The sequence below is a fragment of the Monopterus albus genome, unplaced genomic scaffold, assembly GCF_001952655.1.
Source record: "Monopterus albus unplaced genomic scaffold, M_albus_1.0 scaffold151.1, whole genome shotgun sequence".
In the NCBI taxonomy this organism is placed as follows: domain Eukaryota; kingdom Metazoa; phylum Chordata; class Actinopteri; order Synbranchiformes; family Synbranchidae; genus Monopterus; species Monopterus albus.
Genome location: NW_018128031.1, coordinates 1102950 through 1125883, shown reverse-complemented (window position 1 = coordinate 1125883; position 22934 = coordinate 1102950). Strand labels below are relative to the sequence as shown.

At 40.2% G+C, this 22934-nt stretch overlaps 1 protein-coding gene across 1 annotated transcript in view; it reads left to right on the top strand.

Annotated features, from left to right (window-relative positions):
* Positions 1 to 22934, top strand: part of LOC109968508 (glutamate receptor ionotropic, kainate 2-like) — an 83077-nt gene that overhangs the window by 18179 nt on the left and 41964 nt on the right. Inside the window, exons 2-4 of the mRNA XM_020614817.1 lie at positions 2655 to 2878; positions 9525 to 9643; positions 14825 to 15042. Of these exons, the coding sequence (XP_020470473.1) occupies positions 2655 to 2878; positions 9525 to 9643; positions 14825 to 15042 (561 nt within the window). The remainder of the gene's footprint in view (positions 1 to 2654; positions 2879 to 9524; positions 9644 to 14824; positions 15043 to 22934) is intronic.

The following is a 22934-nucleotide window of genomic DNA, read 5'->3' as shown; positions in this document are numbered from 1 at the left end:
ATTTCAAACCAACAAACAGGTACACCAAAAGAAAAGACAAGGTCCAGGGTGTGCCCATGCTCATGGGTAGGACCAGCCACAGATTGTGTAAGATTAAAAAAATCAAGAGTCAATAAGATCTAAAAAGGCCTTAACTAGAGGTTTGTCAGGGCAACAAACATGTATATTAAAATCCCCAATAATCACAACCTGGTCATATCTAGGCATAAAATGAATCAGGAAATCAGAAAAATCGCATATAAAATCCTTATTAAACTTAGGTGGGAGTGACCCAGCTTGAATAAGGACATCTCGAAGCTGGAAAAATAAAATCTGCTTGCATTTAAAAATCGATCTAAACACAGTCGCTATTCCCCCTCCACGGCCCGACGGCCTCGGGGAATTAAAAAACGTACAGTCTGGCGGCTGCAATTCAAGGAGAGCGCTAGACTCACCCACGCCCAGCCAGGTCTCAGTCACGCAAAGAAAGTCCAATCCTCGAGAAATAAAAAAGTCTTTTAAAACAAAAGACTTATTTGCCAATACGGGAGAGAGGAGACACCAAGTTAGTGATGTGTAATGGTGACATATAGAAGCATAGGGAGAGAGGGGAGGAGATAAACTCAGAGAATCATGGGGCCCCCCAGCAGCCTAGGCCTATAGCAGCATAACTAAGGGAAGGCTCAGGGTCACCTGATCCAGCCCTAACTATAAGCTTTATCAAAAAGGAAAGTCTTAAGTCTAATCTTAAAGGTAGAGAGGGTGTCTGCCTCCCGAACTGAGACTGGGAGTTGGTTCCATAGGAGAGGAGATTGATAGCTAAAGGCTCTGCTTCCCATTCTACTTCTGTGGATTCTAGGAACCACAAGTAAATCTGCACTCTGAGAGCAAAGTGCTCTGTTAGGATGATAAGACTCTACGAGGTCTTTAAGATATGATGGAGCCTTGTCATTAAGGGCTTTGTATGTTAGGAGAAGAATTTTAAATTCTATTCTGAATTTTACAGGGGCAGGACATATCCTGGTCAAAAATGACTCCAAGGTTCCTCATAGTAGTACTGGAGGCGAGAGCTATGTCATCTAAAGTAACTATATGATTAGATAGCAGATTTCTAACATTTTCAGGCACAAGCACAATGGCTTCAGTTTTGTCAGAGTTTAGAAATAAGAAGTTACAGGTCATCCAGGCCATTATGTCTTTAAGACATCCTTGAAGTTTGACCAGCTGATCTGATTCATTTGGCTTCATAGACAAATATAACTGAGTATCATCTGCATAGCAATGGAAATTTATGCTGTGCTTCCTGATAATATTGCCTAAAGGGAGCATGTATAAAGTGAAAATTCAGTTTCAGGAACTCGTTCCCAAACCCATCAGGAGAATTTATATGTTATTAACTATCTTTCCAGGCTATGAAAAACTCTTCTGACTTAGTGGAGCGCCACGTCCTTTCTAGTTTCATGATGCCTGCTTTAGGGAGCGGAGCTGCGAGCTGTACCGTGTGGCTAGCCCCCTCTGTTTCACTGCCTTCCTTTTCCGAGGGGCAACGGTATCAAGTGTATTACGCAGGGAGGCTGCAGTGCTATCAACAAGATTATCGACTTGTGTGGGAGTAAAGTTAAGGTGGCCTCCCTCCACTGTGTATGGCACTGAATTAAATAATGACGGAATTATTTCCTTAAACTTGGTAACAGCACAGATAGACATCTACTGTAGTGGAACTGTTTCCTACATATAGTATAATGCATTAATGTAAATTCAGAAGTTATTATAAAATGGTCAGACAGAAGAGGGTTTTGAGGAAAAACTATTAAGTGTTCGGTTTCAATGCCATACATCAGAACAAGATCAAGGGTGTGATTAAAACAGTGAGTGGGTTTATTTACAGTTTGAGAAAAGCCAACTGAGTCTAATAATGAACAGAATGCATTGTTGAGGCTGTCATTGTCAGCATCTACATGAATATTAAAGTCGCCTACTATGATTATTTTATCTGTACTAAGCACTAAATCAGACAGAAAGTCTGAGAATTCACTTAAAAACTCTGAATAAGGAGCAGGTGGACGGTATACAATAACAAATAAAACTGGCTTTTGAGTTTTCCAGTTTGGGTGTGAGAGACGCAAAGTGAGAGTATAATGAGTTATAACTATGTTTAATATATAATTTAAAGATTTAACCGTTAATTTTTCTAAGGCATTGGCCAAATGTAGCCTATTGAATAATCAAAAGATTGACACCCTTTCATCCTCATCAATTACTGTCATAATTAAAATATTCAACTACAAAAACAGTGTCCCAGTCATAGCATACAAGTATATGAGAGTGTATATGAGTATATGAGAATGTCCATACTGAAATGTAACAGTGTTGGTATTAATTGCTGTTATTTATGTGGCCTACAGCTCCCAGCCATCCTAATAAAATAAGAACGTAGGTAAAGAAAATAAATGAATGCTTTGATTCAGGCTCCTCAGAGAAAAAGGTGAATTTAGCTGTGGGAGTAAACTTGATGGGTGGAGAGAGAAAGAGGACTTTAAATTTCTTGCTAAGTACCTTGGGACAGACTCTGTAGTGTGTAGGGACCCTCTTTTTTAATTTAATTGCCTCTAAATGCTTCCTGTGCTCATGACTTATAGCCTATCCCTCTTTCTTTTTATGTTTGCTGTTGACAGAGAGCTGATCTGGCTGTTGCTCCCCTCACCATCACATACGTGCGTGAGAAGGTTATCGACTTCTCCAAGCCCTTCATGACACTGGGTATAAGTATACTATACCGCAAGCCCAACGGGACCAACCCTGGGGTCTTCTCCTTCCTCAGCCCCCTCTCGCCTGATATCTGGATGTATATTCTGCTGGCTTACTTGGGTGTCAGTTGTGTGCTGTTTGTCATAGCCAGGTAACATGTCACTTCCAGGGATCACAGCTTCACACACAGTCAGAAACATGCTTAGCTGTCATCGCTCAGCATCGCCCATCTGACTAACCACAGGTTAATCCCTGTAATTACAGGACCTGCGTCCTGAGCACACTGATGTGCTCATAGTAAAAGCTTACCACTCAGGGACAGTGCTGACACTAATCAGTGGTCATATATCAGACTTAACATAAATGCCTTCTAATGTGTTTAATGCAGTTAACCATCGAGGATCCTGTGGATATTTGCCTGTTTCCACCACAACACAATCATAAAGAATTATTTTTTGCTTGTACAATATATTGTTTCAGATTGGCATTTGGCATGGCTGCTAGGTTACACCTGGCTCGCTTCCACTCGCATCAAAAAAAAAACCTGGGGAGATACAGACATTACACAGGAGCACAGACCTTAGACACAGACGTTATAGGCCAATCAGCCATTTCAGAGTTGTGCGTGTGTGGCTGAGAATGGCAGGAAGGTTATGCACAAGTGTGTGTGTGATTTGTTGAGCTCGATGTGAATGACCACTGCCTCTCTCCCATCCTTCCCTCACTGTCCCCAGTGTCTCGGAGTTCATGTTCTTTTCTTTTGTTTCCTTCACCTTGCTTCAAACAGACTCACAGATAGGGTTTGTTGCATTTTTCTGCCTATTTTGGTGTAGTAGAGGTGAGAACACTGTCATTTAGACAGCTGTCACAACATCAGAACAGACACTGTTGGAAAAGTGGAGTCGAATGTGATTCCTGTCCCTGTGACCTTTACTTATCTGTTCTCTTACCCATGATCAGCCCTCTCTGTTGTTCATAGCTGCTGAGATTCCATAAAGATATAGCCAGATATAGCCAAATATATCTGTCCAGATCTGTTGGCTATGAAATGGGAACATCTGTCTTTTTTGCCATATAACCTTGAATATGAGGTTGTTTTAGTGTAGTTATAGTGCATCAAAGTTCTCTTATAAGTGAGGCTATGTCCTACAATTTCAGGTCTCTCACTGCAGTTAATAGGTGCCACCTAAGTTCAAATGGCACTGCAGAGAATGCCGCAGAGCTTAAATATATTCCTCCAAACGTACTTGCTGTGAACATTACTCAAGGTGCACAGGGATCTACAATTCATGTGGAGTTGCACTAATGGAGGATTACAGAAGTATAAGAGGGTATTGATATATAAAAATACAGAAACTCATTCTAACTGCTTCTAGTTTTTGTTGTGTTGGTATCACTGAGATATTTCAAAATGGGAGTTTTGTTCCAGTTTTCTACCATGACACTGTATAAAAGGTACAGTACCGGCATGGGGGTGTCAGTGTTGCCAATCCAAACTGCCACCAAGAGAAGTAATATTTTTGCTAAGACAAGAGCCAAACCTTCGTGAAGTCACTGACCCCTGGTGCCAGGGCAGGTTCAAAAATGTTATAATTTTCATCTTAGGCCTGTTATTATGATATTTTAATAAGCTTTGATAGCTTTTCAGGTGAGAAAATACACAGGGACAGCATTACAATGGTCTTATATCAAAAAAAGCCTTCTTGAAGAAGGGTCAACACAACACAGGTTTGCCACCATTTCTGCATAAAACTGGCTTTAATGTGACCTAACCTATTGTAAGAGAATCTTCCATAGATGGGAAGGTGTAGATGATACAAGCAAGTCAGTGCTATGTTGTTTGCTTTTGGGTTTGTCTACAGTTTAGTTTGACTGGTGAAATGAAACAAGATGCTATTTGTACTGATTGTCTGTGGTTTTAGTGTCTTTGCTCAGTAAAATGATTTTGGTTGATAAAACTAGACCAGTTTTTTGAGGGCTCACTCATTTCATCTTGTGGCTCTTGCTTGTAGCTGCTGTTTGAAGCATGGTGAAGAGAAAAGAGGAAGAAAAGTTCATGTTAACTTTAAAACTTTTGGGAGACATTGGCTCTCTTACAGCCATGGCCTGACAGTTTTACAGTTAACACACATGTTTTCTGATGTTACTGGCAATATGATCATACAAGAGAATAAAAAGCAGCAACTGTCATCTAAGTTGGCTCAGAATATACACCTAACTGTATTTAATATCACAATAAGTAAGTGTTTGGGTAAGTGTATAGATTTCCCAATCATTTTATTCCTTCTTTTCTCCTGTATACACAAACGCATGCTGGGCTACACTTGCATGTTTTGCTGTAGAGTGTAGCACAAAACAGTCTCACAAAATTTCTTGAAATGAAAAGCTCAATAGGCAGATTACATACGTATTATGAACGGAAAATCTGTAGAACACCCACACTGTGAAAGAATTTAGTGACAAGAACATTTTTTGTATTATGATAAGGTACTGTCAGGAATTAGATTAGTCAAGTGAACTATCAAAGTAGTGTAAATATCAAATACCTTCTCCTTCCCCCTGTAGTACTTTATTTAAAAAAAAAAAAAAAAAAAAGACAAGCTGTGTTGATATTCAAAAGACAAGATAACCTACTCTTGCCACCATCGACATGTAAATGAAAGTAACTGAAGCAAACAAATGCAAGTATGGACAGTGTTTATTGGCTTTTGCTAAGTTTTGTGTTGTTTGTTTTAGTTTTGTTTCCCAACAGGTCTCCCAAACTAAACCACAAAATATGTAACTTTGCCATCAAAAATGATCTAAAACCCTTGTCCCATGAAAATCTATTCCAGATGCTTATTTCGTAATCTGTCAGCTCTGTAGTAAACATTTGTGTAGGTTTTGGCAGAAGAACTACGTGGTTAAGGTTACGTCAGTTCCAGTAAGAGTTAATATTAGGGTTTGAAGTGGTTTAAATTGTTTTCTGTTTAAGGATAGAGGAAGACAGTGGTTTAGGGTTTAAAACACCAACTCCATTCACAACAGAGAACAACTGCTAGTGTTATGGTTGAAAGGAAAACTGTTTGGTTGGTTTCCTTTAACCATGACTTTGACTGTTGACAGAAAATGTGAAAAGGCTGGTGCACTCCCATGATAAAGTGACAGGTATCGCCGACCCATTCAATCACCAAGACTTGACCCCTACCAAACTGTATGGCTCTGAACAATGTCATGGTTTCTTTGCCTTTGCTCCTGATAGACGGTGGTTGGAATTCACAAACGCATAAGATGGTTGCTTCCCAGTTAAATGTAAACATACAGTTTAGGTCTTTGTATAAAGCAGTAGGTGCTATAATCTTTATAGAGACAATCCCTGCTTATTCTATACATCTAGGTTTCTTTCACATTTATGAAGAGTCTCGTGTGTTGTATTTCAGCTTAATCCTTAATGCCAAGGAAGTGTATTCCTTTCAGCCTCTGTTCACATATTGTACGTCATTTCTATGTTAAGAAATCACACTCATTTCAGGAAAGTTTGTGAGACCAAACCATAAACCATAAATTTGACAGGCAATACCTATACTACACATTTAAGTTCCACTGTGCTTTTATATACTGTATCAATACCCATACTGTATATGTGTGTACACATTACACATTTTATCTATGTATGCTTGTGTTTGTGCTGTTCTGTGCGACTGACTGTTGTGTGAGTGAGAGACTGACAAAGACTGATCAGGAAAGGATTGACCTACACAGTGTTAGAGTTAGAGCAGCTTCGCTTTGTCATGTGTAGGCCTATTCCACATGGGTGCACAGTTGATATGATTACTGTTATACTGCCACCTGGCCTGACATCTCTAGTTACTGATGTTAATGTTGCTGCTTGTTATTACTTGTCTTTTCCCTTTAAACAGCAGAGAGGCTGCTGCTTCAAGCACAGGTGATGGAACAGCAAAAAATCATATAGTACATCACACCTCTGCTACAGCCTCGGCATTATCACTCTGTTACACTTTGGAGAACCAAATTCCCTACATCATCTGCATACAACAATATTTTTTAAAGATAAAAGAGAGAAGTAATGGCAAAACTTTTTGACAGTAATTGATCAGAACATTTGTGGAGAATATCCCTTGCTTGTCTCTAAGTAATTATGACTTGCGATATTAACATCTAATTCTCACCTGTCTTGCTCAAAATTAAGCTTCTCTGTGTGCTAAGTCTTTCCTCCCTCAAATCAGAGTGTAATCTGTCTTTGAATGAAGCAATTTTGGTCATCCCACATGATGAGGGATGTGCTCATATTAAAGGCACATCCCTCATCATGTGGAGGAGGTGGTGAAGAGGCGGAGAAACAAACAATGCTGTCTGCTGTTAGACAAACATTGTTTACGAGGTAAAGAGGCATCTCTCTGTAACACCACTGAATAATCAGAGTGAACTGAATGCCTCTGTAGTTCCAACAGAGAGTGAACTTCACTGGTAAAACCAGCAGCTTATCTCACATCAGTGATGGCATTGTAGCACAATCTGCAGGATGGTGTACATGCAAATGATCATGAAGATCTCTCTGTCTTTTATATTATGTCACATAAGAACAAATTCTACACTTTTGTTAGTCTTGTAGTTTTTTAAAACCCAAAGTACTGCAAGATGTGGCGAATGGGTAGTTTGTGTGTTGACACCGACCCTATCCCTATCCCTTACAAAAGTTTCTTTCTGCTGTGTGGTGCAACTACATGCTGCTTCTCTGTGTTTAATTTGGACTCTGGAAATAGTTACTTCAGATGCAGAAAAGAGGCATATGGTAAAAGACAGGCATTCTGATTTACAGTACAAGCATGTTCACTTTTTCAGTATTCAGTTTACAGTATTCATCTAGGCTGTAGCAGCAATAGATTCTTTCTATTCAAAGACTATTACAATAGTCAAACTTGTAAGTGTAAAAAAATCAAAAACTACAATAGGCTTTGGAAAAAAGTCAGGTTTGCTGATGTGTTCCTTTGTCGCACACAGCATAATTTATAACCTCATCAATGAAAAGCTACACATAAAGTCTATTATCCTGTGACAGAGCAACAGGACCATTCTGACTCTGGCGATTGATCTTCCCTCAGACTGGCACTGTTATGTATATCATCATGAGCCTTTTCTGCTGGATGACCCTGCACCCACAGAAAAATAAAAGCTTCACAGTGTTTCTGCACTGCTGGTGAATTGTTCATTTTGTCCATGCTTATCTGCTCTGACCTTTCTCAGAGTTCCTCTGTCTGCAGCATATATGACCTGAGATAATGTAAAGGTAGTGTAATTGGATCAAAATGACAGCAAATGGGCTAAGTAGTGCTACAGAGAGAGACAGGTTAAGCTGCGCTGTCTCTGTGAATGATATTGGTTTAGCATTCCCTGATTCCCCTGATTCCATGACCCAGCATGGCGCTGATGACAACTTTATTTATCCATGTTCAGTGGGAGGGCTAATTGGCTTTTCACAACATGAAAAAAAGAAACAAACTCTGAGACCTCTGCATCAGGGACTGGCCACATAGTCACATACTATACACCACAGCAAGGTCACAGTTCAGCTGAACTCAATTTGGCATAGCAAATTGACAAGCAAGCAAATCTGGGGCCAAATGTGTGAGCATATGGATTGATTTAAGGCCACAGATTCTCTTAAAGCACAAATCAGTGGGACATTCAGAGGTCCTTGAGCTACACTGTACAATATCCTCCTGAGTACTGAAGGAGAGAAAACTAACCACATTATAATGGAAAAACCCATTAGTCACTGGCAGGGTACAGTTATGATCCTGCTATTTTATCGATACAGCCATATATCTTCATTCTACAAATGACAGTATTGAGCCCAGTGCTACTGTATCTTACCCAGAGGACAACTGATCAGAACCTTGGCATGCATCGGCATTATCCTCCATGCAGATGTTCCATCTACTTGAGGTTATCATTTCTGACTTCCAGCACAGTAGAAGGGCCCACACTGAAACAAGTCTACATTATGCATTGAAATTGAATTAGTCAAACCCTTGTGTCTGTTAAACAGCTTGAGTTAAGATAGGGGCCCAGTTTTCCCTCAACCCCAGCACAAACCAAATCAGGTCAGGATACTTAATTGTAGACCAATCAACCTTTACTAATGTAATGTCACTTTTATTTAACATGAATAAATGAGAACTCTCTCTGCTTCAGGAGTGTGTCAAAGTAGGTGGGGGAGTACAGGGGCCGGCGTGGGCATGATGGGAATGAACCATTTGATCTGCTGAATATTAATACTTCTGCAAGATTATAAGGATTATTAGTTCTTTTCTCAGCTGACAATAGAGTTATTTTCAGACCCCATCGATTAAATTACTGAGGGAATTGCCTTTGATATGAGCACGCCCACATGAGGAGCCACTTTTGGAATACGAGTGGTGTTAATTTGAGCCCACTCCCCAAGTACTGTATGTTATTAAAATTAAACACACAAGAGATTCAGATGAGCAGTGATTTTTGAGCCTTTGTTTTGACTAATAGGTTATTCAGTAAAGAAATCCTAATCAATGTTGTTACACAAATTCATGTAATAAACTTTTAATTTACTCATCCAATTGACATAGTATTATAATAGCAGTCTGATGTATGTCATGAAGGCATTGGGCTGCTTACTGATTATTGTGTGGATATGACTAACTAACCTTTGTTTTCTCTCCCTTGTCTCTCCAGGTGGGACAACCAATCTTGGTCTCTTTTACTTTGCACTGCTGCCTTTATGCAACTGCAGTAAACATGTGTGTCTGTTCTCTCAACAGGTTTAGTCCCTATGAGTGGTATAACCCCCACCCTTGCAACCCTGACTCGGATGTAGTGGAAAACAATTTCACCCTGCTAAATAGTTTTTGGTTCGGAGTTGGAGCTCTCATGCAGCAAGGTAGACGCCTCTGCCTGCCCCTGTTTTCTAGCACAAGTCCCACTTTTTTGCTGGGGGTCAGCCTTGCTCTTTGACCAGGCCCATGATCATGCATGGGGGGCCTCTGTGCATGTAGCTAGATGCTTCACTGATAGAGTCCAGCAGGACAGACAGAGTGGGATTTGAGTGATGTGATCAGACAATGAGGATGGCACTCCTGCATGTTCCACTTATCCATGTCCCTTCATCCCACTCCCCTTTCCCTTCTCTCTTTCCACACCTATTCACAGCCATATGAGCAGGTAAGTCTTCCTACCCAGAATGCTTGAAATGAACTAAGTGGGTGACAGTGAATGAGGATGTGAGCTCAGCAGCCCACCCTGCCTGTTTGATTTGGTTTCCTTCTGCCACCCAGTGCCATATCTTCTCAACTACTTTAGACTGAAAAATAAGATAAAAAAAAGTTTTCTAAAAAAAGTTCTATATGCTTCATTTCCTCCAAAGCAATTGGCAAAATGAGTGTTTTACAACCTTGCTTTTCAGAGTATCTTTAAGGATTAATGAATTCAGATAGAAGTTAGAAAAGTGTTAAATACTAAAATAAATGAATAAATTATACAAGTTATTCAAACTCAGGCTGTCCAATTCTGAGCTAGAAGTCCCTGCCATGTCAAAAACTGAGTTGCTGCATTTTTTTAAAGTAAGATAATTGTTTTTAAATTTGAAAACTGTTGGCATTTTTTTGACAACTTATCAACTCTCCTGACTGAGAAAGACCAAGAAAGAGTCATTTAATTTTCAAAAACAAAAAAAGTTAATGGAACCCAAGTTTTATCATTCATGTTGGAATTTTCTGTATTGAAAAGCCTTAAGAAGAAGAAAGAAAAAGAAAAACAACAAAATTATGTAGTGATTAGATTTTACAACTGCATATTCAGTTACCTTTAAGTTGCTAAATATTTTGCTGTTATATGCTTTAAAAATGATCACAGAAACATATTTTTGTCAGCAACAATTTATTTTTAAAGCACATTTAATAACAACATCCAAGGTTCTGTAAGAAAAAAATAAAAAAATCACACAACAATAAAAACAAGAGGAGTTCACTAAGGTGCTATCCAAAATAACACAAAAAAACAAATATTAGTTTAAAATGTTTGAGATCAAAATATTATGAAATCCCCCCCCCCAAAAAAAGGACACTCAAGTGTTTCTATAAACACTGAGCATAAAATATTGTATAACAAAATAACAAATGGCCATTATTTGTGTAAATGTCATGCATTTTAGCTACTAGATGCACGTAGTGTAGGTGGGGGTGGGGGGGTGGGGGGTTGACCAGTTGAGAAGATGTGACTGAACTGATGGCCAGATGGCTGTGGGATTAGACTACACTGTAGAGAGGCTCCCCTGCCTGGTGGCTTGTTCCATTCCCCAGAAAACTGTGGGATGTGCTGTTTGGTTATGACGTTACCTTGGGTACATGACACTCAGCCCCAACCAGGCTCTGTTTGGGCTTGACTTGCCTCTCTGAGTGGGTGTTCCCTCTTTTCTGTTCTGCTTTCTGAGGTGGAACAAGATAAGAAGCTCGGAGCTGGTAACATATCCCACATTAGAAGAAACCTGCAATTGATAGCTAGCCAAGACACTGACACTGCTAACAGTACTGATGAATATGTGTTTGTGTTCATGCCTGGTTCCTTGATTTTAATTCTTGGCTATGGTTTGATGAAGGGGCAGAGTGGGTGGCCATGCTGGGGAACTTTGATACCACAGTTGAGCTATGTCTGACAGCATGCATGGCTGGTGGCCAGTGTCTATTTGGGAGATTATACCACTGGTAAACTTATGTTTTAAGTGATAACATAGATGCTAAGGTCATTGCTTTGTTATTAACAGCAGGGCCAGCCTTAGCTTTGAGTAGGTCTCCTGTGAGATTGGCACATCACAGGAGGCTCTCTGTGTGTAATTCTGTCAGTTATCAACCAGACCAACCATGATACAACTTAGTGCTATGATCTGTAGATTTCTGTCTACCAAACACCTAAAACTGAAAGGAGTGTAAAGACAAGTTCTATATCACTCAACACTCATAACGAATATGCACAGGGGACAACCAGCGACAATTAGAAAACATATCACAATGATCTTGAGTACGCTTGAGTATGCTTTATGCTGGCAGGGAACTATTTTCACACCACACAAACATGTTTTAATGCAACTGGTAAAATCATTCATGCTAGATTTGCCAGTTAAGGCGAGGAAAGGCAAAGGCAAATTTGTACAGGCATTTCCAAGTTCTTTACAACAGACAAATATATTAAGCCAAGACATAAACTAAACACAAGGGAATGCAAAAAGACCCACATCAAGAGAACTTAAAAATAACAAAATGGAATAGAGGATAACAAAAATTAAATCAGTATAAGTCTGACTTATTAGAGGAATAAAAAGCTAAAGACCAGTGGTTAAATTCATAAAATATGTATGACTCAATAGCACAGTAGCACAGAAAAAACGAAGCCTCAGCTGATGACTGAGCAGACCACAGTCCAGGTGTTTGCTTTAGACACAGTAGGAAATGCATAAAGAAAGAATACTGCTTCTCCCTGATTAGTTCCGACTCTGGGGGCAGCTGACCTGTCCAGAATGACTTCAGAGGTTTGCATGGTTCATCACATAGCATCACATCAGAGATATACTGTATATTCACTCTAAACCATTCAAATCAGAAGTCTGACATAGAAAACCAATGGAAAGGTCTGAGAACTGGACTGATGCACGAGTGCTGACTTTTAATCATTCTTCTTAAACACCAAAGACAGTCACAAATATAACTGCACGAATCTGCATATTGTCACATGATTATGGTCATAATTCATAATCTGAACTAGTGGCAGCATGTTCAGACAGGGAACAGCACTTTCATCCATAGGATATGAGGGCTCATTGAGTGGTTTGATGACTATGAGCATGATGTGAATCATGTGCTGTGGCCGCCACAGTCACCAGGTCTCAACCCAGTTGAACAGCTATGGGAGATGTTGGACTGATGTGTTAGACGGCATCTCCACCGGCATCATCAAGACATCACATGATGGAATATCTAGTGGTAAAAATGCCTGTAGAACGAGGCTACAAAATGCACCCTTGGGAAACTTCACATCATTTTTGTCCCCTCAAATGTGTAATTACTGATCAATACAAAGTAGTTCCTGTCCTTCAAACAGGATTCAGACCAATTTCAGTTTGTACCACAAAGCTTCGCACTGACTTCTACTTTGTCTAGCAATGTTTTGTTTGACCGCGTGAAGTGCAGCACTGAGATCCAGCAATACTAACTAACTAATTAAATGGGGCTTCTAAGCATCCACTCTATAGTATGTAGTAATGGCATGCTGACAGTTTGCCATAAACTACATGGACTACCTTATGAAATGAATGATTAACACGGAAGCTTTCATTTCTTTAAAAAGTGTATTTTCAACACATTTTGTGCACATACATTTGAATGTAACACTGTACGAGTAGGTGTAGTGTCAGTGCTCCTTTCTATGAGCTTGTGTGCTAACAGTAAACACATTAAGGTACTTGTGAAAAGAACTGACTGCATTACTGTCATTAAAACAACCACTGCTAAACCTGATCTACTCCCAGGTTAAACATGGAGAGAGGAAGCCTGGGAGGTGTGTGCCTGCCTCTAGCTTATTGTTCCCTCTCCATTGCGGTATCTATAGCAGTGGATTTAAGATGCTGTTAGCTGTTTCTCCCTGCATGCTTCCTGTACTAGACAGTTCACTCAGGGGACTGTGAGAAAGAAAGAAAGTTTGATGAGAAGTGAGAGTGCAGATTGAGTCTCACCCAAAGGGAGTTAAGCACTGAGCTCTTAACCTTCTACCTCTCTGACTCTTTATCAGCTTTTCCTGTGAGTGAATCTGTAAAATCCCGTCTTTCAATTGCTTAAGCTGCTTGAGTAGAATAGTCCCATATAACCCAGGTCCACCTTTTTTCACCCAGACAACAAACTTAACTCCTGCTCTACCCACACACACACACTGTATCCTCCTTCATGCTCGGCAGACATTCTGCTTGAAACGTGAATGAAAAGCAGTCAGATTTACTTAGGATTTAGTGAACTTATAAGACATAACAAACAGTGAAAGTCAGTGATGCTGTGCTAACCTAAATAACTCACTGTTGAGAGTCCAGTCAGACCAGCATTTATGGCAGCAGCATTTCTAGAAGAAAACCCATCAGAATTATATAGGGTAAGCAGATCCACACAGATCTTAAGTAGAGCATAGCTTTGGTGAACCATATGCTGTTGGGCAATTGCTATTTAGTATGACAGCATTGATCACTGGGGGACCAAAGAGCTGAGTCCAAAAGCAGAGGAAGACAAGAACTTTAACTGCATCCAATCCACCCTTTTAACAGCATGTGGTCACAGCACAAACAGTACTGGTAAAATAATTTGTTGTTATGGCTGTTATAAATGTTAAATGCTTGAGGTTGAAAATAAACAAGAAAAGGACACGGGTCTTCCCTGAAACCCTGCTGAGCTCAACTAGTTTTCCACAGTTGTTCTACTCATTCACTGCAGTGTCGCTCAACCAGCTGCGTGGCTGGGACGCCAACTGTGCATGAAACTTTGTTTCTGCTTCAGTTAAGTCTAACATGCAGGCAGAAAATAAACAAAAAATACTTAAAAGATGACGGGCAACCTTCACTGTCCCTCATTATAGTAGCAACTGAAAGTTTGTTTTTGCATTTACATGCAGTATGCCACTCTGTCTGTTTTCTCTGCTCAAGCACTCTTACCCCTGGTGTCTGAACCAATCCATCAAAATGACAAATGACAACCTGTGAATGTGACAACACATTGCACCACAATAAATGGTTTGTAAAATTGAAGTCTCAAATAGTAAAAATAGTTCATCGCTTCAATAAACTGGGTTAAATATTTGTCTAGATAAGGAACCTTCTCAAATGTTAGTTGTAGAAGAGGCAGTACAGTAAAGTCAGACAGTCCCGAGCGAGGCTTCCCACTCTGTCCACTTTGGGTGTCTGTGTCTGAGTGTGTGATCCAGGCAGCAGATGTAGAAGGCTAGCCTACCCCAGCCTGGCCTGGCCTGGGTGCTGCTCCCTTGCCAGCATAATATAGTACCAAGCCTCAACCCCTCCTCTGCTCCTCTCGTTCAGGATCTGAGCTTATGCCGAAAGCCCTCTCCACCAGAATTGTAGGTGGAATCTGGTGGTTTTTCACGCTCATCATCATCTCCTCTTACACGGCAAACCTGGCAGCCTTCCTCACTGTGGAGAGGATGGAGTCACCCATTGACTCTGCTGATGACCTGGCCAAGCAGACAAAGATAGAATATGGCGTGGTAGAAGATGGCTCCACCATGACCTTCTTCAAGGTTAGTTGCAACCGGTTATTATTAAACCAACTACAGTCTTTTCTACTGCAGTGTTTTGTAGCTGTGCATCATCCAGTGACATACAGGTATGCAGCGTGGGTTTGTTTGAGATGGTTGTTATTTTGTAGATAGATTAAATATGCTAGAGCTGCATGGTAAATATTAGTCATGCTTATTTTTACCTATAAATGCACCAGGGTTCTTAAGTTGGTAAAGCTTTTTAGCAAATACCACAACTCTTCACTGTAAATGATACTAATGTAAAGCTAAGAGGATTAATTCCCTCAGTGTGAGCAACCTGACTGGATTAATACAAACCTACTGACCAACACTAGACTATACCTGGCATTATAGAAAATACGAATAACAAACCCAAACCCACTTAATAACCTTTCTTCTGTTCACTGTTTCTAGGCACCACATATAGAAGTTTTCCAGAATGAAAAAGTTCATTTATTTATATTTGAAACATTACATTTATTAACTAAAAGAGTGATTGTGATTTAGTATTGCACTTCATTCATGCACTCAATACTGGGCAACTTGTTAGAGACAGTTTAAAAATTAATGGACAAAATCACTGGGTCCTAGAGCTCCCATATTCCACCTATTATCTTCTGTTAGACCTTCCCTACCTGGTAACAGGATTTCAAACTCCATGCTCCCGTTTTGTGACGGGAAGGTCTATAAAAAATGTGCCTCTAAGACCAAAATCTAGACTACAAATCAGTCAAACTGTATTGCCTGTGTGATTTTCTCTACACTTAACAGGTACACAACACTTTCTAAAATGCATATGGCTATTAGAAAAAATATGTTATTTGATCTGTGTATAAGGCTCAGAATACAGGTGGAGGTAGTTTGGTGATCATGTATTCTGAAGGATGACATTTACATGACCACAAATATATAATTTTTCATGTGAGGACAGTGTCATTGTCAAATGCCTCTTTAAAGCCATAGAAGACATTTTACAACAGCTTCCACAGTAGAGACCCCTTAGTAAAGAGCGAGGTGGCTCTCACAGTCTTTCTTTATTAGTCAGTTGGTTGTGGAGAGGTAGGCAGAGACTTGCAACAGAGCTGTCAGCGGTCAAAGTCAAACTGCTGATGTCCTGAACCCCGAAGAGATAGATGGTGCACTATGCCATAACCACTCAGCTACAGGGTATCCCAACCTAATGGACTTTAAACTCTTCATCGGTTGTCTCATTTTTAGCCACACAGTACCATAGCTGTGTGTGTGGAGTGAGATACCCAGACTAATACTGGACAATTTGCCATAACATTTTCTACAGATATCTGGTTTGTACAAAAGTCTAGTGATAGAGTCCTTGATTCTTTTTATTCAGCACCATCAGCAAGTAATTTTTCCATTATCTAGGGAAATATTTTACCTTGTACTAGTTAAACTGAAGCAACATTTGGTAAAGAAATGTCATGGTTTTCCAGAGGATAGATTAGAATAACAATAGTAATTCTTTCACATTAATTTCTTTAAAACAGCTTTGAAATGTGTTCCCTGTGAGCACTTTGCCAAAACTAATAAAGGTGTTCACTATAGATTTTGACACAGGGCCCCTCTACAAGGCAGAGTCTCAAAGATGAAGCAATAATTCAGAACCTGACAGAGGTGTACTTCCCTCACACTAATGAAATACTACTGAACGTTAATGAATGACATGAATTAATCACATATCTAAAGAGTGCAGCTAACTGGAGGCCTTTGGAGTCAGTCAAGGTCTTACTTAGTAGTTAGTTATTGCAAGCATTCACACCTACAGGCAATTTCCACTTTACCTAACATGGATGTCTTTAGACTGCAAATCCCAGAGAGGTGCTGGGGCGATGGGGCATTTTCAGACCTTTAAGATGAGGTGACAGTACTAATCACTCTCAGTATGTCACCATGATGAAATACTGCTGTACATTTTGTCCATTGACATAGCCTGGAAGCATGTATAGAAATACTATAGGATCATACTGAATAAATGGTATGCTGCATATTATTAGCCCCTGCAATATCGAGGGTGTTTTCTGCCTGAGATCTCTTTAATTTCTCACTGGTGTGAATCCATTGATGGCGCTCAGACAGCTTTGAGATTTAACTTTGTTTCACACGTTTTTTGCCTCCATCTGTGCAATAAGCATACATGTTCACAGGTATTGTTCACATACAGGGACACAGTTGTGAGTAATATGTTTGTGTGATTCTTCACGCTAAAATATGCTCACACCACTTCATTAAAAAAAACTGCTGTGGTGGTAGTTGCACAGTCTCTTTATCATTTCACTATACAAAGTAATGAAAACAATAGTTGGTGTAAGAAGTAAAATATATGCTTGTTAATCATCTTAGCTATGCTAAGATCCCTCTGCAGCCTCAGGTCAGACACTGTTATAGATAGATAGATAGATAGATAGATAGATAGATAGAAATACTTTATTAATCCCAATCTGGGAAATTGCATTGTTTAGTGCAAATCAGTTCTGCATTATGGACTAGGTTGGTATACAGGCACAGAATCATACCAGTACTGATTACCATTTTTCTCAATTGTTTGGATGCACGAGTCTCAGTTGTAAGAATGTTTTATTTTTAAAAAGAGCAAACATTTCTGACCTTCACCACACTCACATAATGGTGCCTATCATTTGTTAGCTAACAATAAAACATCACAATAATATACATTTTTAGTAGTAATCAGCCAAACCATTTTCAGTGGCAAAGTATCATATCATGTCTATATTTAGACATACAGACCGGTTCAGGTAGAGGTTTGTCAAACTGCTCAGTTGTGGTTGTTTTGAGTGAAAGTGGACCCAAACAGAAGGGCTGAGCTTTCTCTTGTTCAGTGCTACAGTGCCCCTAGCTGCAATGCATGATTGCCGCTCATTACAGTTTTTTAGGTGACACACTCAAAAACACTGCAAAGCATAAAATCAGTCTTTCTTTCCCTCTCACGTAACCTTTATTTCTTTATTTCCTGTGTGGTTTTGGTTACGTTCACTCTCTCCTTTTCCCTGCAGCTGTGTCTCAGAACTGCAGGCTGCAGTTTCACCATAGTTAATGCTGTCTCCTTCCTGCACGTACCATTATTTAAGATGGGCATCTAAAGTCACACTATTATCAAACATTCATTCATTCATTTTCTACCGTTTAGTCCCTGAACGGGGTCACGGGGGGGGATGTGGGAACAACCACACACACGCACATGCACTCCTATGGGCAATTTAGAGACACCAATCAACCTAAGCTGCATGTCTTTGGACTGTGGGAGGAAGCCGGAGTACCCGGAGAGAACCCACGCAAGCACGGGGAGAACATACAAACTCCACACAGAAAGGGCCCAGGTGGTTTGCCAGTGAAGTTTTTAATCTTTTTGTTGTTGATGTTGTAACCTTAGCACCATATTGTTCAGCTAAGTCACTGCGGTCTTTATCTACAGTTTTAAACTATCATATTCATTTCACTAGCAGGGACCTGCTCTTGCTTGGTATGAATGGAAGTATAAAGATAGACAATGTGAACTTGATGGATATGGGTAAAGCTAAGGAGGTCCGCGCCGCTCTCGGGCACTGGCAGCCCCAAAAAAACCTTCAAACAAATAAATGCAATTCAAAGGGTTAAGAGTCTCGAGGTTTAATTCAATTCAATTTAAATTCAGTTTATAGTATAGCATCAATTCAAGATGATAAGAAAAACTCAAGAAATCCCCCTTGAGCAAGCACTTGGTGACAGCGGGAGGAAAAACTCCCTTTATTGGAAGAAACCTCAGACAGACTCCAGCTGTTGGTGGGCAGCCTTCTGCCTCAACCAGTTGGGGTGAGTAGATAAAGTAGAAAACCTTGAAGATAAGAAAGAGACATGAATCAACAAACCATTTCATGGTCCACAGGCCCCTAAAACCAGCAAAGGAGCCACTAAGTAGGGCAGGCAGGGAGGGGCCCAATGCCAGAGTAGGTGGCCAGAGCTGCAGGTAATCCAGTACCCGCGGCCAACAGGTTGGGGGCAGCCCGGTGCCAAAAAAACAAGAAAATGAGGAAACAAATGGGGGAGAGAACAGGTGGCCCAGCACCCAGAGGTCAGGACAGCAGAGGAAACAGAAAGTCTAGCCAAAGGCAGAGAACAAAAGACTGCAGCCACACCAGTAGAGGAAGAGGGGCGGCCCCTGACAGGAAAAAATCATGGTCCTCAAACAGCCTGCACAGATGTGGTGTGAGTTAATGGCAGAGAGCCTTCGGGGAGAGGTGAGAGGAGCGCGTGGGGCCGGCAGACTTGCTTCAATCCAAAGCAACCAGGTTAAGAGGACCGTTTGACAATGGAGCAATGGTATTTGGTTACTTGTTTGAATGTGGCAAAACTGTGCATCTGAGAAACAGTGTGTGGAAGTATTTTGGGTTCTTCACTGTAAATTTAAAAACTACCCTTGAAAACAATGCATTGACATTAGTTAAAACAAATTAAATGCTATTTTGAATTTGTTCAAACTTCATTTTTGGAAAAAGTTAATTCACACCTTCCAGCCAACTGAGAATCGAGAATTCTCAGTGACCATGAGATCAATTTTTAGGAGTCATCTATATACAAGACAGTATATATACTTGCTATATGTAATATGTACTAAATAAACCACAACAATAACTCATGTAAGCTAGTAGCAGCTTACTAACTTCATAACTGCATGGGTCACCTAGTTTAAACTATGGCCAAAAACCCAAATGTCTCCAAGCTACAAATATTGTTTTTATATTCTATATGATAATTAATTTGATTATATATCTGAAAACAATGTTTGTAGGGTCAACTCCTCTGTTTGGTCAAATAAGCTACAATACATTGTATTACAAAGGTAAATGCATAAATAACAACAGCTTTTAGCAAGAAATGGTTGCCTCTCCTTGTAAAATGTAGTCCATCCATCTATCCATCCATCCATCTTCATCCGCTTCATCCAAGACTGGGTCGTGGGGGCAGTAGTCCAAACAGAGCTCCCCAGACTTCCCTCTCTCCACACACCTCCTCTAGCTCTTGGAGGAACTCCAAGGCATTCCCAGGCCAGCCAGGAGACATAGTCTCTCCAATGTGTCCTGGGTCTGCCCTGAGGCCTTCTCCCGGAGGGACACGCCCGGAATACCTTCCCAGGGAGGCATCCTAAACAGGTGCCCGAGCCACCTCAACTGGTTCCGCTCAACGTGGAGGAGCAGCTCCTCACGGGTCACTGAGCTAAGGGTGCGCCCAGCCACTCTCCAGAGGAAACTCATTTCTGTCGCTTGTATCTCATTCTTTAGGTCATGATCCAAAGTTCATGGCCATAGTTGAGGGTAGGAACGTAGATCAACCGGTAAATTGAAAGCTTCGTCTTACGACTCAGCTCCTTCTTCACCACAACAGACCGGTACAGAAGCCGCATTACTGCGGATGCCGCACTGGTCCGTCTGTCAACCTGCAGCTCCATTTTTCCCTCACTCATGAACAAGACCCCGAGATACTTAAACTCCTCCACTTCAGGGAGCAACTCGCTCCCAACCCGGAGAGAGCAATCCACCTTTTTCCGACTGAGAACCATGGCCTCGGATTTGGAGGTGCTAATTCTCATCCCCGGTGCTTCACATTCGGCTGCAAACCCCTCCAGTGCAACATGTAGACCTTTGCTCTTATTCTGTGTTTGACCATTGAGTCCAGGCAGATGCAGAGGGCATTTGTCTTTCACTGAGTAAACATATTCTGTCTGCAGATCCTGTCTGAGGTGTTTAAGGCACATCATTGGGATGATGAATGGAGTGCTTTGATGAGACCTATAAGCCTTAGTTGATTCAGTGCAGCATACTCACAGATGATGTATGCACACATCCTAATAGCTATTCAAACTGAGAAAAAAAGACAAAATACCTACTGTTTTGGTAATTATTGAGTTCTTCTGTAAAATACAAGTCTAATTATGTAAATGCCTTCACGGGATAGTCTTAGAAGCATTAAAGCATTTCACTCTTCTTCCTAGGGACAGTCCCTATGGACTGTCACTACAATAACACTGAATAATCTAATAAGCAAACGCATCGCTGCTGTGCCTTGCTTGTTAGCTAATAACATCACGTCACAGTTAAGACAATGTGGGGGTTTCACCTCGTGTGTATAATGGGGTGATGGCTGGCAGAGCCTGAGGAAGAGACACTAGGTGTTTACATGGCTCTGGCAATGAGCTCCATGTCCCCAGGTTATACAAGCCTAAATTGTTTTGCATTAGCCATAAGACAAATGGGTGAAACACGTTCAGCATGATGATTAAATCAAGCACAGAGCTTATTTAGATGATGTGCCTGATATCTGAGAGACAAGAGCAGCAGGGCATGAAAGAGGGAAGAGCTAAAAAAAAAAAACTGGTATATTTCTAACTTGCTCCAACTCATGACTGTACAGTATGATTAAAAGTGTTTATGAACACTGTGTCAAGAACAAATAGCATACAAATGTCCTGGTTTCTACATCAATAAGCAAAGGATTTGAATTTCTGATTTTAAATGTATAAATGTCTACAGATTTTAATCTGACAGTGGGAGGATGTTACAGACCCCCCTCTGCAATAAGTGATGCTATATCCTCACTGGCTCTTCATTTGTCTTCTTTCAGTCATAGAGACTTTGATTGGCTGACTGCTAAATCAGATGAGCTTAATGATCACTGTGTTTTATTAAATTTGACTCAAATTGTAATCAGTCTTACATGACCAAACATCAAGTGTCCAGGTTGGGCTTAATTCTGACATCTTCGCCACATAAATATACATGAGTAGGGGTGTTTGCAAACAATCTTAGTGACCACAGCATAGTAGTTACTGTGAGAGACACCAAAATTCCCAGAACTAAACCTAGGCTCATTGTAAAATGTGACATAAAACATTTGTTGAACAAGTTTTTTTTTTATATGATTTATTTTATATTGACTGGAATATAATCTTGATAATCAATGATGTAGAAACAGTTTGGATATATTTTAATTATTTTTAATCAGTATTTTGAATAAGCAGGCACCCACAAGCAATATATAACAAAAAGCAGAACTAATGTATGGCTTTCTGCTGAGTTGTGTGGAAGAAATGCAATCTGAGGTTCTGAGCAGGACTGGCTGTACTTCAGGCAACTAAGAAATCATTGCAACTGTTATCAAAAAGGCCAAACCAGGCATCGACTACTAACAGTCTTAACGAGACAAAAAAAATTAGAAAACAATAAAATCCCTCTCTTTTCACAAAGAAGCTAATGATTTACCTACCTGCTTAATTAACAATGCATCTGTGTGGTCTGAGATTAACTATGTTGTTTTAACAACATTTTTCCCCACATTTCAGTCTTCATAGAAACAACTCTGAAGCTGGCACAGTAAATTTATTAGACACTTTGGAACTTAAAATGAATACTACTAGTTTTATTTTAGACCTTTTTTAATCACTGAAGTAATGAAACCAGCTGGGCCTGACAATATGGAGGGTTATTTTTTAAAAGTGGCTGCAGAACTCAGTGCTGCTCCTTGAACTCATATTTTTAATTGTACTCATATTTTGATTGAAATCCCTGAGGTGTGAAAATCTGCCTTCTTAACACCACTGTGAAAAGGATGTGTATGCTTCCTCTTTGAACAACAGACTTCCCATCTGTCTATACTGGCCAACATTCTGAAAACTTTAGTGAATAGCCACTTGAATGCGATTTTATTGGATCATCAGTCTGGTTTTAGGAAGCAACATAGTTCATCTGGTGCTGCAACGAAGGTGGTGAATGACATCACCACAGCCTTAGATAAGAGGCAGACTTGTGCAGATTTATCAAAGGCATTTGATACTGCTGATCATGGCTGTTAATACAAATGCTGCTAAACCTAGGATTGTCTGCACA